At 41.9% G+C, this 17,861-nt stretch overlaps 1 protein-coding gene across 2 annotated transcripts in view; it reads left to right on the top strand.

The window, feature by feature from the left end:
* The window catches only part of EMB2083 (AAA-type ATPase family protein), a 94,025-nt gene that overhangs the window by 62,885 nt on the left and 13,279 nt on the right, over positions 1-17,861 (top strand). For both annotated transcript variants that reach the window (XM_087678917.1, XM_087678914.1), the window contains exons 8-9: positions 1,505-1,583; positions 1,725-1,856. In XM_087678917.1, coding sequence (XP_087535043.1) covers positions 1,505-1,583; positions 1,725-1,856 — 211 coding nt within the window. The remainder of the gene's footprint in view (positions 1-1,504; positions 1,584-1,724; positions 1,857-17,861) is intronic.

Below are 17,861 nucleotides of genomic sequence, written 5' to 3' on the forward strand. Positions count from 1 at the left end.
CTTCCTGCCTGAAACATTTTTGTTTCAAGGGTCCGAAATGGCATTTCAAGCAACTATGAAGCCTAGTATCCTTTGATGTCTATTTGCTTAAATATATGATTTGCAATCCCAAACTAGTGCATCAGTCAAATCGGTCTGCAAATTCTAATTCACAGCACCAAACTAGTCTGTACTTGGAGGGCCAAGTCCCTTATGAATGATCTTCAAGTTGGTCCAGCTTTGCCCCTTGTCTTTGTCAACAATTGCTTCCACCAATGGCAGACTTTCATGTGACAAAACTTAAAAGCATCATCATCGCAATATATCAGCCATTGATATGCATTTCCGTAATTGTAGCGCTTGAAAACATTGCATGCATGTCCAATTCTCCATCCCCAGCATATGCACAACAGCAAATCGATCCAATCACTTCTGCCAGACTGATGTCTACTCACAATTAGGCAAAATCATGATTCATAAACAACCATGCCTCAGCATAAATGTCCCCAAAGTCTTTACAAAACTTGGTTCAGCTTGGTTTGTTCTCAGAGAATGGGAGCTGCTGCTGCTGTAGTGGGTGTCTGTTTATTAGAAGTTTTCTGTTGAGATAAACCCAATAAAATGGTCGTACTACCTTTTCTTTTTAGTTGATCCATCGTTGGAACAACTATGTTTTGCATAGTCTCAATTAAATTTTTCACAAAATCTTGCTAAACTTAGAATTCTCTGTAATTTCATAGGATTTGATTATTGCAAGTTAGTTTTAATTTTCTTTCGATGCCTTCTGCTCAGACTATCCACCCTGTAAGGAATGTTCTCTTGACAACTAAAATACTCGCCTTGAAGTGTTCTAGATGTTCCTTTGTAATTTTACGATGGATGAGGATACCATCCAAGATAGAAACAAATTTGTCTATAAAACATAAAAGTATTATCCGTTAGCATCATGATTGTTATTGGAGTCTTGCATTGGTTAACCTAAACAGTAACACTTAAACTGATAAATAGTGTTTCTGAATCCTTAGTGATATCCCAATAAAGATCTATCTCTGTAAAGCATTAAGCTTTGATCGTATACACATTGTTTCATGAGTGTCTGATCATTGCTAGTTGAGGATCCATGGATGGAACTTATCGATTTCGACCCTTTTATGTGAGACCAAAGTCTCAATGCCTCTGAAATCTCTTGGAAAGGTATTTGAGTGACAATTCAAGTATCCTGTAATACATATTCCTCAACGGCCGTGTGATGTCGGTAGCCCTTGAAGATCCATGGGTGGAGCTTGCATGTGAAACTGAAGTATCAATGCCTTGGGAATCTCTTGCAAAGATATCTGAGTGATAATTCACATATTCAGTAGAAACATGTTTAGACACTGTGGCTGAGCTTTTGAAGCTTGAGATTGCAACACTACTGATGTCTCTTCTTATTATGTTTCTTGCTTGCTGGTGATTTAAATATATTGATGTCTACAGTTTTAAAGTCACTTCAATAAACTGGCTACACTGAACTTGGCATATGCAGTCGCCAAGGAGTGCTCGATTATATTACTCTACAGTTGGCTCCCCGGGCAGCTGATGAGTTATGGTTTGGCAGTGATCAGGTTAGTGATTAAGAGACAACAGGCTATTGTGAATGTATGTGTATGCCTTGGAATTTACTTTGAAGGGCAGTTTAATGATTTTAAGATAGAGTTGTTCTGTTTATTTTAATAATTATTAAATTTTTGGTTTGCCATTTGTAGATGTGCACTATATGGGCTGATCATTACAACCAGGCAAGAAGACTAGCTCGGTTTTATGGGTTTTGTGGTTTGAGTGGTCGCAAGGATATGTATGGAATGTTCCATTGTTGGTCAGAGCTGGAGCGTTACCATGTAAGAGTTTTAGTTCCTAACCTTCCAGTTTTTATGCAGCTTTTCTACATTCTATACCTGGGTTGTAATATCATTGTTTTTTGCACAAAACACCAGGTTAAGATGAACTTGTGAGTTCATTTTAGGAAGCTCATCAAGGAGGCTAATATCTTGCTAGTGCACATGGTTACATGATCTTTGTGCCACATCTTGTGTCAAAAGGTCATTACCACAACAATGTCAAGTGCTTCAAAATGCAGAAGCATACCGCAAGATGAAATTCATTCTCATTAAGCCATATGTTCCATCATGTCAAAGTGGAAACAGGCCATGGAAGAGCAGTTAGATTCCATTGCATGAGATCATACATAGGTCTTGGTGGAGAGACCCCCTCACATACCACCTACAGGTTATTAGTGTGAAGTGCCTGAGGTGAAAGTTTTGCTCAACTGGTACCTTGGAGAGGTACCAGACCCTTTTGCTCAACTGGTATGTTGAAGAAGTGTAAGGTGTGGCTGGAGACCAGGGGCTGTGTACAACCTGCTGGCTTTGAATATTGGAGACATTTTACTCTAACCGCTCATTGGTTACAACCAGGAGCCCATCATGGTTAGTTCACTCACCAGATGCATGTTGAGGAGTGGCTTCCTAAACAGAGATTCAAGAATTGATCTGTGTAGAGAAGCTGGAAATATTTCTTATCACAAGAAGGCCTTGTATAGCAGGCAAACCAAGCCTGGTACCACAAGATTGACTTGGTCTTTCCTTCGTGAGGTTTGACAAGAGCTGCTTGGATGTGAACCTTCTTATACTGATGGTGGTTTGTAAAATTGCCCTTGCCACTGTCTTTCTCTAGCGCTAGTTCATGTCATGACTCATGAGCATGCAACACGTCCTTGCCCTTCTCTTATAAAGGTTTCTTCTGCTCTGCAAACCTCTCCATCCTTATCACTAGTCAACACCTTCACCCTTCTGCCAGTTTCAGTCTCAACAAAAGCTGCTGGGAAAAATGGCTCTGACTTTCACTCGATGAAATAACTCCAAACTTTGCGAGAACAAACATATGCAAATTGCCTGAAATAAACTGACCCTTAAAGAGAGTGTCCTTTGTGGCAGATTGATGAGCGTTGGCTAGCCTCTTCAGAAAGTGAGACCCTATGCTGGCCTCAAAACTAGCAATAGATGCTCTTGGACTCTTCTCGAGTCTGAACAGCTGTGAAACCAAACCATGACTAGCAATTTTCTAGTAAACTGGTCCATGCTAAAATGACCATACTTTTGATGCTACAAGCTGATCAACTTAATAAACAATAATCAATAACAGCTCTCTAAAACGGCAACTGCTCTTTGTCTACAGTAAGATAAGAGATGAGTCTGCATAGATTGCGAATCCCTCTAGCTGAAATCTCCTCCATATAATCTGAAACAAACTAAACCCATATGCAGAGTACTTGATGATTGGTGGCCAGCTTCTTTGGAAAGTGAGGCTGTATGTCGTCCTCAGGATTAGTTCAATATACTCTCAGGCTCTTCTTGAGTCCAGACGGCCCTGAAACCAGACCGTGTGAAGCAGTTTTCTAGTAATTTGGAACATGTTAAATGACCATGCCTCTGATGCCACAAGCTGATCAACTTCGTATAACCTGAAACAAAACAACCCCATATGCAGAATATTTGATGAGTGGTGGCTAGCCTCTTTGGGAAAGACTATGTTGTCCTTGAGAAGAGCACAATATACTCTTGGACCCTTTATTGAGTTTGGACAGGCTTGAGACCAGACTGTGTCTAGAAGTTTTTGGTAGTTTAGTATGTATCATATGTTTTGGGCATAGTGTTTAGCATGCATTTGGGTGCTTGACAGAGGCAGCTGGGCATCCAATTTAGGGTTTCTTCAGCTGTCTTGTGTCTTGTCCCAAGGCTTCTATATATGCTCCTCTCCTCTCATTCTCGTATAGCTATATCATCTTGCAACCTTGGAGAGAGGGAGAATGGAAACACGTTCATGTTCTCCCTTTCACACTTCGGATTGTATGTGCATTCTTACATGGTGTCAAACAACGAGTGTTTCTGGTTAGCTGGTTTTGTGCGTTTTCATGTCCTAGGCCTTGCACTCTCTTTTCTTCTGCTGTTGTCTTCTTGGGTTGACTTTCTACCTCCTCCTCTTTGGCTGGCAACCTCTCCCATGCTGTGCAACCTGTCTCTAGTGCTGGACGACCTGTTATCTCAGCATTCTGAGCTGTGTACCATGCATTTTTGCCTGCTGGTTGGTCATGGAGGCTGATTTGACGTTGCCAATGCCTGTTTACATACATGTCAACTGCTTTTTAGACCCAACTATCTTGTGTTCCTGGGCTGACCATCATCCAATTGCTGGTAAAACCTGTGTTTTTACTGACCTACACACTGCACTTTTATGTTTTTGTGCTTTCAGTTTTAGAGAGCAGCTCGTGTGTTGATTGTCATGATTCTTCACTATATTTACACAAGCTAGCTAGTGGCTTTTCATAAGAAGAGGAAGAAGGGCAAGGTAACTCAGACTCTTCATTATCCCTCATGAGCTCCCTTGGCAAGAGGGATTGTGAGAGGGTGGTGGTGGGGCATGTTGGCCTCACTGATTTCTTGATGCAGTGGACTGAGAGGGGGCCTGCCACGTGCATTGATTAGTGTGGCAACTCAAATCCTAGAGTTGCTGTGGTCCAATTCCATGATGGGAGGTTTGGATAGCTAGCAATGTTTGCTCCTAGTCTGTCCTTACACATTTTTGGTTGGGGAGGGAGGGGGGGGGGGGGGGGGGGGGGTGCGTGGGGGCGGGGGAAGATTTTGGCGGTGTGGCGGGAGGGGGATCCGTGGTCATGATGTGCTTCTGCATGGAATTGGTCATAGGCATCAGGATTCCACTATTCCTATTTTTTGGAATGAGGGATTGAGTATGATTGACATTGACATCAGTGCGTTCTGGGGTTGTATCTAGCATTTGGTGAGTGTTGTAGTACCCATGGTGCGTTCTTTGTCATTGTTTGCATGGATTATAAAAATTATAGGTTTTGACACTGCTTTCTATGGGACATGGTGGAGATTCCTAGAGGCTTGTATATCTACATATTGTTAGACTCTATGGAGCTCACAAGCAGGAGACAGCGATAGGAATACCATGAATGCTAACAAGTCAACAGGCCGTTCTCCCTAGTCCCCATTGTTAGTGGATATGTCAGTTCATGTGTGAGTTTGTGCATGTCCTAGTGGGCTAGGCATAGTAGAGTATTTTAGGCATTTTTATGGTGCCTCATCTATGAGATCTGGTCATTTTATGCTCATCTATGAGATCTGGTCATTTTATGGGGGGGGGGGGGCGCGCGTGGGGGCGGGGGAAGATTTTGGCGGTGTGGCGGGAGGGGGATCCGTGGTCATGATGTGCTTCTGCATGGAATTGGTCATAGGCATCAGGATTCCACTATTCCTATTTTTTGGAACGAGGGATTGAGTATGATTGACATTGACATCAGTGCGTTCTGGGGTTGTATCTAGCATTTGGTGAGTGTTGTAGTACCCATGGTGCGTTCTTTGTCATTGTTTGCATGCATTATAAAAATTATAGGTTTTGACACTGCTTTCTATGGGACATGGTGGAGATTCCTAGAGGCTTGTATATCTACATATTGTTAGACTCTATGGAGCTCACAAGCAGGAGACAGCGATAGAAATACCATGAATGCTAACAAGTCGACAGGCCGTTCTCCCTAGTCCCCATTGTTAGTGGATATGTCAGTTCATGTGTGAGTTTGTGCATGTCCTAGTGGGCTAGGCATAGTAGAGTATTTTAGGCATTTTTATGGTGCCTCATCTATGAGATCTGGTCATTTTATGCTGGTCAACCTGATTATTATTTGTACTGTCTCATGTCTTGGTATATAAATTCCATTTCCTAAGCATATTTTTCTTTCTAAATTCTTGTGCAAGGTTCTTCTTTTCTTTTGAGTGAGGTTGGGGCTGTCTCTTGCCTGGTGTCAGCCATTTGAGGTGTGCTAGTGCTTATTTATTGTGCCAAATCTGTATTTTCTTTGCAGCATTTGCATTTTGATCTTTTGATCATGTGTAGGGTGGGGCAACAGTGTTTTCAGGCAAGTTTTAGTCTCTGCCAGCTGAAATTCACATAAACTTAAAATGCAAATGTTACCACTTAATCTTGGACAATGGACAACTTGTTGGCTCTAAAAGTAGTATCTCTTGCGGTATTTCTTTATCTTGAATTGCAATGTGGATGGAATACAATGAGATTCTTTGAATGTTCTTCGCTCTCCAATTGCCTCTTGTTGTCACAAATGACCAGCAAGCCTTCAAACCAATTTGTCTCATGGTTTTATTGGGATTGACGTTCAATTGTGTTCCTTGGTTGACAAATTCAGCCCCAAATGTTCGTTGGCTGAATGGCTACTTGAATCTCGTGAAATTGCCCTAATTTCAGTGACTGAAATTCAAGTCTCTAGTCTTTCAATTTTTTAGTATGCTTCTCAAGGTGGCTATCAAATCCTAATTTTTGTTGTAAATTAGGGTTTTCAATAGAGATTCGTCGAAATCTCTACATCCAAGGGTTGGCTTTGTTGGAAATTGTTGAAGGAAGGATGAGAGTAGGTTGAAGGATGAGAGAGAATGTTAAAGATAGAGAAAATTCAGACTTTCATTGCAAGAAAATGTAGGAAATTAAGAACTCCCCTGACTAGATAGCCATGAAAGCTTTATCCACTGATGGAACGTCCCAAATGTGATATTGCTTGGTTTAAACAACCCTCAAATTGTTATCACCTAGTATTGTAGTCTCTTTGGGCATGTCGCTAGCTCTTGGAGGGTCTCTTGTTGGTTGGAAAGGGCCTATTAACTATCACATTCCATGTCATGGAGTCACATTAGATAGAGCCATTTCACTTCGTTGAGCATGATAACCCCATCTACTAAGACCATGTTTGAGGAGGCTATACTACAATCGAATTAGAGCCATTATGACGACACATTGAAGAATCACCACCAGGCATATTGGTGGAGCAATTAGGGACCGTATCATAGCTAAGATCATGTGCAGATCTTGAGATCAACTAGCCTATAGTCTCCACCACATTCTTTGTACACGGTTCTATGAGATTTGATTTTTCTTTTTCTTCTACCGATGGGACAAAACTAGATAGGATTCTACCCTAGCATAGTCCCATCGTATAGTTATTTTCAACATTGTTTCATAGGCCACTTATTTTATTGTTATCATCATCTTGCTGATGAGATGACATTAGACATGGATATACTCTAGATTTTGTCTCATAGGCCACATTGGCCTTATGTAGATGTTAATCTCCTCTTTCTCTCTCTCACACACACACATACACACACTCGCTCTCTCTCAGCCTCAAAAACGTTTTTCTCACTTGCATGGGTAAGCTTTACAAGGTGGCAACCTTTCAAAATAATTTCTAGCATTATCTGTTGGGGTAAAAGGCCTTGGGCCTGCTTGTGTACAGTGACCGCCCATATTCTTTATTCATATATATATGAAAGTGCAATAAGACTGTCATAACATTGTTGATAGCACCTACATTGTGTGTGCTTTTTTCCCCCGCGTCTCCTGTATCCCTTTCAACTGGTATCAGAGCCACTCCTTCGCGAGCTCTTCCTGACATCTACACGAGGTATGAGAGCTTGCTTCTTACTTAATTCTCAGCCATTCTTTGACATGAACAACAGGTTTCATGAAGAGGCAGCCATAGCTTCTATCATTGAAGCTTGTTTTCTTTATCTCTTACTTGGACTTGTCCTAGGCTTGTGTAGGTCTATTGTAGGCCTTCATTGGGCTCTTGCTTATCCCCTATCCACCCTGATTTGGCCCCTTAAGTACAACAGCATGCTCACGTTTTATTTGCGCCTGTTTGCAAAAATGGCTCAAAAATCACTATTTTTGTCATTTCTCGGGCATTCGAAACCCGATTTAGGCAAGGTAAGAGTCTAAGTTGGGGTTTTGGTACACTCCAGACGCAATGGTGATGTTGGATTTGTCAAATTCTGATGATAGAATATTCTGCAACAGATTTCAGGTCTAATACAGCATATATTTGTATGCCTATATTGATGTCTATTGATACCGGATCACTTGTGGATGTTATGCCTCTTATGTGAGACGCATTTGGAGCTGATTTAGCTCAGCCATTGACTGTTTTGAATAGTCCCAGATCTGTCCAAAACAGGGCAGCCACGTGTTACTTCAATTTTATGCTTACAGATCTCGGCATTTGATGCCCAATTATGCCCGGTTGGTGTCTATACATGTGGAAATATATGGCTATGGATTTGAGCTTGGATTGAGCGTTGATTTGCTCAGTTTACAAAGGTTATATGCTGCTGGAAACTTCAGGTCTGAAGCTATTTAATGATTTTCCAGGTTATGCCTATTGGTCATAGGGTGCTCCCGGCTACTCGGTATGATGTTATGATGTATTTGGCCTATGCCACATGTCTTGTTTATACTCCGGAATGCTTTTGAGTTGAGATTAGAGCTCGATTTGGGTTTGAGTGTCACTTCTTTGCAGCTGGCATTTAATCTATGACATGGTTTATGCCTAGGCTACCCAGTATGGGCTACGATGTCTTGGTGAATGCTTCATGCTTTGGCTGTGGATGGCAGTTGTTTGAGCTCGTCTCGACATTCATTTGAGTATTCCCTTGAGTAGTTGGACATTGAATTGGCTTTTTACGTTACGACCTTAGATGCTATATGGGATTTGATGTTGTGATTATGGATCTTGGCTATTACTTGGATGCACTTACAGGTATTGAGCAGTGACTGCTCCCTTGTTTTGGCAGTTGCCTATTGAGCTGTGATTGCTCGTTTGCATTTGATATGCGGGATACTTACTAATTAGTGGACTTGTATAGTACTTGGGATTTACAATTATGGCCGTCTTGCTTCTCTGTTCTATGGCATCTATGCTATTTGGGCTGCTATTGCCCGTGTATGTCAGGGAGCAGTTGATCTTTATGGCCACCCGTGTATGCACATGGTCTGCTGCTATGTATTTTACAGAGCCTCTTACCTGGATGCTTTTACACAGATATTTGGGCTTTTATTGGAGTTTGATTCTTGTAGGTTTATTTGCCACCTGTCGTTCTTGGCTGGACATGTATGTGAGTACATGGTATGAGACACTGCAAAGTTATGTATACTTCTATGTTTCGGGGATGCTTATGCATTTATAGCTCTGAGACATACTTGTGCTATTATGGCTGCGAGATACAGTGGTTGGATATGTCATGCTTTTGTCTACTAGGCTTGTCCGTGTGGGAGATTTTGCATCCGTGGTTGATGTCTTTGTATTCTCCCCTTCTTGTTTGGATGAGTCCCCTTTGCAGTATGCTATGACGGCTTCCAGCTCTTCTAGTCATACAAACAGTCCTCTTGATGAGCCTGTTCTCTCTGATGAGAGTTCCCTTGATTCTTTGAGCTTCTTGGATGTATTGGACAGCCCTACTCATGCTATTACAGAGCAGTTGTTCTCTTCTACAGGTTTTACAGGTTCTGTTTGCTTTCATTATGGAAAGACAGGGCATGTGAAGCGTAAATGCTTCAAGTGGATTAGAGAGCAGAAAAGATTGCGCCACAGTGGACATGAGAGCAGAGTCAGTGATACAGTAGGTGAGACCATTGTTGATAGTGGTATGGTGCATGTGGTTACCCATGATGATGCAGCTGAGTCTAGACTCCTGGCATCGTGTTACCCTGCAGATTACTTGCTCAGTGATACAACCTCTACCTTTGATTGGCTTTTAGACAGTATGGCATCTTGTCATGTTACTCTGCATGGAGCTTGGTTCTCTTCTTCAGGGAGGTTGACGGATGTATTTCTTTGGACCTTGAGCAGGATTGTCATGTTATTGGTACATGGGATATACACTTGGCTTTGCCAAATGGGTCTTCTCTTATGCTCCATGATGTCTTGCATATATCTATGCTCAATAAGAGCCTGATCTCTGTTAGTCAGTTACATGGTGCAAGATATCACGTCTCTCTTGGGGATACTTCATGGAAAATCCGTCGTGGCTGCTTGGTATTGGCCAGAGGTGCTAGATATGGCAGTGATTATGTAGTGCATGTCTCTCTTGTGGGAGATTCTATGGTTGCAGTTATGCAGATATCACATGCATTGTTATGGCATTGTTGCCTAGGCCATGTACGACACAATGAGATGGATGCTTTATGTGATATGGGCTTATTGCTTGCTCTTCCTCATGCTACTTGCCCTCATTGTACTCATGGTCCGTGCAGAGCCTTTTTGGCTTATGGCGATCGTGTGAGGCATGCTCCTCTAGATCAAGTCCATGCTGCAGTATATGGACATATGCCTTTCCAGTCACTTGGTGGAGCGTCGTATTTTGTGACCTTCATGAATCATGCTACCCACCGTGTTTGGGCTTACCCTTTGGTACGGATTGAGGATGTTGTTACTATGCTTGACAGGTTTATGGATTCTGTTGGTTGCAGGCCTAGATGCTTGCAGATGGATTATGAGAGTCATGCTATCTCTCCCAGCTTACGGATCTCTTGTCAGCAATATGACATTGATTTTTTATGCCTACGGTATTATGGGATTGCTCATGGCATGTGCCGACTCTACAGGCAAAGGTTGCTTCTATGCTTACCATAGCTAGGTTGTCTTATGGCTTTTGGGTTGAGGCCTTTATGACGGCAGTCTACTTGGTTAATCGGATGTCGTGTTTCTCTTTGGATGTTATTGCTCCGCATGAGGCATGGAGTGGCATGAGACCCTCCTATAATTACTTGAGGATGTTTGCTGCCAGGCATCTGTCAGTATGCCACATGAGCCTATGTCACGCAAATACATACTCCTTGGTTATGGAGATGATGACTTTACGGCTTACAGGTTTTGGGATTTAGATGCCCAGCAGGTTCTACGCAGCCGTCATGCTGTCTTTTATGAGACCTAGACACCTCTCAGGCCTCTTGATGCACGTTCAGTGCGCTTTATGGCTGATTCTATAGCCGTATGTCATTCTTCCGCTTTGTTGAGGCCGCATACTGTCTTGAGACCCCGTTTGACTTGTGTGCGGGATGTTGGCCCTCTTTCGATGATTGATCTTGGAGAGTCTGTATGCTCTCCGCTGTCTTTTATGCGCTGTGCTAATGCTATGCGCCACTCTAATGCTTTGCAGCCGTGCACTTATGAGTTGTGTTGCTTGCTTCATGGGAATCAATCATGGATTGCTCTATTGTCTAGAGCTATGGGATTGCTTATCTCCTGGATGCAATGGACTCAGGGATGCTTGACTCTTCTTGTGAGGAGGTTCCCGCCACTTATTGCACAGCTCGCTTTCCGATTGGGCGTTGGGTGAGATGTCATGATTCCTCACCCTGTCTCTTTTCTTTTGTTTTGTTTTTTCACTCCCTGGCCCATTGGCCTTTTAGTGAGAGGTTGTTGGGGTAAAAGGCCCTTGGGTCTGCCCGTGTACAGTGACCGCCCATATTCTTTATTTATATATATATGAAAGTGCAATAAGGCTGTCATAACATTGTTAACAGTACCTACATTGTGTGTGCTCTTCTCTCCCACGTCTCCTGCATCCCTTTCATTATCAGCTATGAAAATTAATTTAATAATTATTTATGGCTCAAAAGAACAATCTAACTAACTAAGAATTAAATTTGCTAGGCCAATTTATCACCCAAGTGTTCTCGAGTATGCAATAGGCTGAAGCTGATATTAATTATTTAATTAATGCCAATTCCCTAGTGTCACTACTAACACTAATGGCGAATTAAATGTTCTAGACTTAGACTAAGTTGTGACACTAGGTATTACCTAGTACTTGTCAAGCATAACTTATTATAACTTTCGCCTTTTACATGCCCTGACTTCTTAGGGTCCTTGGCTCGTCATTGTAAAATAATTGACTTGCACATCATATGTGCATCTCGCATTTACACATTTAATTAACGCTTAATCAAATGTTAAGTAAAGCATCAAAATTTCATGTCCTCATGAAAGACCTCCCCCTTGAAATCCTTGCAATCGCCCTCGATTGCACTATTGCAATGTGTCAAAAAGCATCTATTGTCACTACTGGAATACATGCTAGCATCATAGTCAAACAACATGTGTACCTTGTTGTCCCAAATCTCTTTGAAGATGACTTCCTCTTCTTGCCTTTGCTTCCCTTTTTGAAGGGGTACAAAAAGTGCATAAACTGAGGGTCTTTTGCCAATTATAGAAGCATTTTAGCTGCTATCCTTAGCTGATCTTTATATTGATAATCAAATTCCTCTTCCTCTTGCTGGTCATTAGCTTCAAGAGGCCTAGAAGGACCCACCTCTTGTCCAATTCCCACAGTCCCAGCTTGCTGTCCATGTTGCGCAACTTGTCCAAGATCAAGCATTACATTTGCCCCAACACTTTGTGGAATTTTCAGATTGAGAGGCATCATTGAAAGACCATGAACACCAAACCTTTGGTGAATAACATGGAAATATTAGGTACTTCTCTTGAATTTCTCCCAAAGAATTGTTTGATAATGCACATAGATGCTTGGGTTGTGCCATTGATAAGGCTGTGTTTGGCCCACTTGACCTTCTAATGGATGCATGATTGTTGTAATCAAGCTTTGAAAGCAGCCTAAACATCCTTCGTGTTGTGATATGGACCCCTTAGTCCTTGCTGAATTTGGTTTTGTGAGAAAACCAATCGACTTGCACTAGTTGAAGCATAAATGTTAACCGAAGTAGCTCCAACATCCATATAGGAATGGATCTTTTGGATATTTGAAATGCAGCAACTGGGTGTTATGCTTAACTATCTATGATATTAGTACTACATTTGTAACCCAAACTTCTCAGTTATGATTTAAGCAGTACACTTGCCACCCAAACTCCTAGGTTCCAATGTCCATCAAAAGCCACCATTGTTGTGTGTGCATAGCATTATATACTTGTGGGAAATCACTTGCTAAGGTCACACTCGAGGAGACAGTGAGCTTATCAAAGCTCTTAGATTGGGACTTGAGGAAGAAAGCTCATGTGTAGTTGCATCAAGTAAAAGGCCATGCCAATTGTCTAGTTTGCTTGTGGGGCTAGACAATTGGCTAACCAATTGGAAGCAGGCTTAGATGGGGAGTAGTTGCTGATTCCTAAATTATATGGCAAATGTGATAGCGTGTTGGGTTTATTACAGGTACCCACACTTCTTTTTGCTAAATGAAAAAGGGTTTTAAATGTTAGTAGTCATGTAGGATCCACGGTCATCTCCTTCCTTTGTTCCTCAATGTGAGTTAGATGGGGACATTAAGAGCTTCGATACTTAGTCTATCATGTGTTTTGATGGAGGAGGGAGCTCCTTCCAGAGCATACATTTCTTTTTCAGTTAGGTTTTAGGTGTGCTTGCATTGGCTAATCATTTTCCAGCAGAGCGCATTTCTTTTCCGGTGATTTTTGATTGCGTTCACACTGGCCTGATGAGGTGACCAGCTGATCCAGTAGGCGATTGAATTTTCCTCATTACTCTATTCAGGTTGACCAGGTTTTTGGCATTATTGGACTGCAGTTGGCTAGTTTTTAGGGGTTTTCGCTATAAATAGCAGTCCCCCACAATTGGCAGATCATTCTATCATGTAGGTTTTCAGCGCACACCAACATCCGGGCAAGGACTGACGAGTTGTATTCAGCATTCTTTCAAATTTGAGTGCAATTTTCTTCTTCCATTCTCTTCTTTCATTGCGGTCTCCCTTCCCTTCTCTCTCCATGTTTGTGTTTCGTCCTCCGTTGTGCACTCTCTCATGGTATCATCACCAAAGTGAGGACTTGGTGGTTCCAAAAAGAGAAGACCACAAGTAGGCTGTTGTTTGGAGCAAATTTGTTGCGAAGAACACAAATTTTTTTGAATGCTCGTTGCGAAGATCGGCATGAAGATCGATATTTAGAGCCATCATCTCACGCTATTAGGTTGAGAAGATTGGAGCAGTAAACCCCTCTTCCCCCTTGAGTGCTTCTCTCCATTCTTCTTGCAAAGCTTGTACCTCCGGCCCTCACATAGCCGTGATGGCATTTTCTATTCAAGTACCTGTGCTTCCTTTCTTACCAAAAGAAGATCGAATTCATAGGTTGAACTACTCCTTGTGGTCATGTAAAGTGAAGTGCATCCTTGACACCTTTCATCTTTGGGATTTTGTTACTACCCGTATTTCTCGTCTAGTGAAGGATCCTTGGATTGTCTCTATGATCGACTAAACTGCTATACGGGATCGGTTCAACTCAAAGAGCTTACAGGATCTGTCCTCATCCATGTGCATAGACTTGGGACCATAGTGGAAGTGTGGACAAAGTTACCCTCTCTCTACCATCATAAGACCTTTGCTTACCTTATCACCTTGGAGAAGAATCTTTGGATGCTCTCAGTTGGCGACTCCCCAGGCAAGCACTCCTCTAAAGTTATTGTCTGGCCTGGGGATGCAAGCACATTAACCAAATGGAAGACATGGGATGAGCTTGCATCCCCAAGCCAGACAATAACTTTAGAGGATATGACGATGATCCTTTTTACTCATCTACCATCTCCTAAGTATGATGGTTTCTTCACCAACTTATTGATCTCTAGGATATAGGAGATTTTTCTTTGGGATGAGTTAGCACTGTTTGTTTTGGATCATGAAGAGCATCTTAAGGAGTTCGGAGCGAGTGGATTTGGCTCTACGAAAGCTTTTCGTGCAGGCTTGGGAGGAGCTAATACGAAGGACAAGAAGTCCAAGAACAAGAAGAAGCATGTTAGACATTCGGAGTCTTCCTTGCCCAAATGCCTACATTGTGAAAAGGGCAATCATCCTGAGGAGAAGTGTTGGAAGAGATACCTTCACCTTCGTCTGGGAGCAAAGAATGGAGCTAAAGCATCTAAACATTCCTTGTCCTGTACACTAGGTGTTACTCATGAATTCATATTCCTTCATATCTATGAGATGGAGGAGCCTTCTTCAGTGGCCGCTGACTCATCTTTAGGGAGGCCTTGGGTTATTGACATTGGTGCTTCGAGTCATATGACTCCTCAAGGAGATTTGTTGTGATATATTTTTCCATTTGAGGGTAGTCATTGTTGGTGACTTCTCATTGGTGCGTATTCGTGGTGTTGGCACTTTTTTATTGTTCTTGGCTAACCATCCATCGAGCTTCATGTCGGACATCCTTTATGTTGTCAACCGAGAGTATGCGAGGATCGAGACACGTGAGGAAGAGAGAACGCAAGACTTGATGTGGGTATAATCACAAAGTGTATTGCTTTAGGTTTTTGATAATATATATAAAGTAGATGTATAAGGGTGTGTGTATATCCAACCACTATAAAGGGCATCATGACCCTTTATTCCTAACAACCTTCCACCTAAAGGCAATGTGCCTGAAGATAGAGGAAAGAATTAGCCAAGTCTATGTATGTACGAATCTGAAATACACATATACTATCCAACCCCCATCATTTGGCAGCAATGAGCAAATTGTTGTGCTAGAAAACCCTTCATGAGAAGGTTTGCAGGGTTATCATCCGTATGTACCTTGACAAGCTCAATGCTCTTGATGTCAAGTATATCCTTGATAAAATGATACTTCACCTGTATGTGTCACTCTGACTATCAGAGTGGAGGATAGGAACCTCTATAATGCCAAGATCTCTCACCAGACGTGAAAGCCATAAAGCCTCCTTGCATGCTTTAGTGGTAGCCACATACTTTGCCTTTGCAGTAGACAATGCAACACACTTTTGCAAGCTGGGTATCCAAGAGACTGCTCCCCTCGTGAACGTAAACATATATCTTGAAGAAGACTTCTTGCAAGTAGGATGACTAGCATAGTCTGCATTTGTGAAGCCAACAACAGATGACTTCTGCTTCCTAAAGAAGATGCACAAGTCCTTTGTGCCCTTAAGGTATCTCATGATACCCTTCACTACTTCCTGATGATTTTTGCTAAGATATGCCATGTACATGCTAACCACTTCCACCGCAAATGCAATGTTAGGACGTGTAGCAACCATAGCATACATCAAGCTACCAACAATTGAAGCATAAGGAAACTTGGCCATCTAAGCCTTTCCACCGTCAGATGTAGGGCTGTCATTTGCACTAAGTTTCACATATGGAGGCAACGATACACCAATAGCTTTCCTCCCCCATATTGAAAGGTTGCAAAACCTTAATAGCATACTCTTGCTATGTCATATAGAGAAGACCTTGCGATTTGTCCTTGAATATACGCATGCCAAGAATATGATTGGCCTTAGCAAGATCCTTCATATCAAAGCGACTGTGTAGGCTTTGTTTCAAGGAGTCCAAAGCATGAATATCCTTGCCTACAATCAACATGTCATCCACATACAAAACCAAGAGAATAAGGCTACCATCTGTTGCCTTCTTGGTGTATAAGCATTCATCAACTTGAGATCTATGGAATCCCTGAGATTGCATAAACGTATCAAATTTATGATACCATTCTCACGGTGCTTGTTTTAGCCCATATAAACTCTTGTTGAATTTACATACCATGTGCTCTTTTCCCTTTTGCAACAAAACCCTCAGGCTGCTGTATATGTTGGAAGCGATAGGGACGCAGCTCGAGCAGGAGTGAACGAGTGAGTGTGATGTCTTGAGAGAGTGTGAGCAGAGTGAAAGTATGAGACGATAAGAGTGTACCAACAACGTGTTGGTACACAAATAATAAAATGTATTTATACTTAAGGCACTTAAAGGGTGCGTTCACATGTACAATGTGCGTGTACTATACACGGAGGTTACCGGGCCTTTATATCCCAACAACCTCCCACTTAAAGGTCTGATATGAACCTCTAGCTAACGAACTCTCACTAGTCTAATGCAATGCTCGTGCTGAGCTTTGCTTAGACTTTTAGTGAGAACATCTGCAGGGTTATCTTGTGTTTTAATCTTGGTCAATATGATTTGACCATCTTTCAGAATCTGTCTAATGAAGTGATATCACACATCTATATGCTTTGTGCGTGAATGATACATGGCATTCTTAGCCAGATACATAGCACTTTGGCTATCACATCCCAAAACTACATTACCCATAGACATGCCGAGATCATCTGCAAGTTTGCTAAACCATATAGCTTCCTTAGAAGCTTCAGTAGCTGATATGTATTCAGCTTCAGTGGTACTCAGTGCAACAATATTCTGCAACCTGGAACACCAAGAAACAACCCCACCAACAACTATAAAGACATATCCGCTAGTGGACCTAGGAGTGTCCAAGTCACTTGCCATGTCTGCATCACAATAACCCTGCAAACTAAGTGAACCCTGCCCATAGCAAATACTTTTTCTTTGTGTATCCTTAAGGTATCGAAGAATACACTTGACAACCTCCCAATGTGCTTTGCCAGGATTTGACATAAACCTGCTAACAACTCCCACTGCATGAGCAATGTCTGGACGAGTAGCAACCATAGCATACATAAGAGAGCCACAAGCTGATGCATAAGGAACTCCCTTCATAGCATTTACTTCCATGTCATCTTTCGGGCTGTTGGCTTTGCTAAGCTTAAGATAAGGAGGTAAGGGTATCCCAAAAAGCTTAGCTTCAGCCATGTTAAATCTGTCCAGTACCTTTCCAATATACTTTTCTTGAGATAAGAACAACAATTTCTGCATTCTATCTCTACGAATCCTCATGCCCAAAATATGCTTTGCATTTCCCAAATCTTTCATGGAGAAAGCTGATTTCAGCTGATTTTTGAGAGCATCCAAGGTAGTCTTTCTTTTTCCAGCTAGTAACATATCATCCACATGCAAAACAAGTATGATGGGGCTGCCATCTGTACTCTTTTTCATGTACAAGCAATGCTCTGCATGGCTGCGTGTAAACTCATGAGATAGCATAAAAGTGTCAAACTTTTTATACCACTGCTTTTTGCTTGTTTTAGCCCATACATGCTGTGTTTTAGCTTACACACCATTTGCTCTTTTCCAGGAACTACAAAGCCCTTG

The sequence above is a fragment of the Lygodium microphyllum genome, chromosome 1 (genome assembly GCF_053477565.2).
Source record: "Lygodium microphyllum isolate KBCC chromosome 1, Lygodium_microphyllum_v1.1.10, whole genome shotgun sequence".
Classification (NCBI taxonomy): Eukaryota; Viridiplantae; Streptophyta; class Polypodiopsida; order Schizaeales; family Lygodiaceae; genus Lygodium; species Lygodium microphyllum.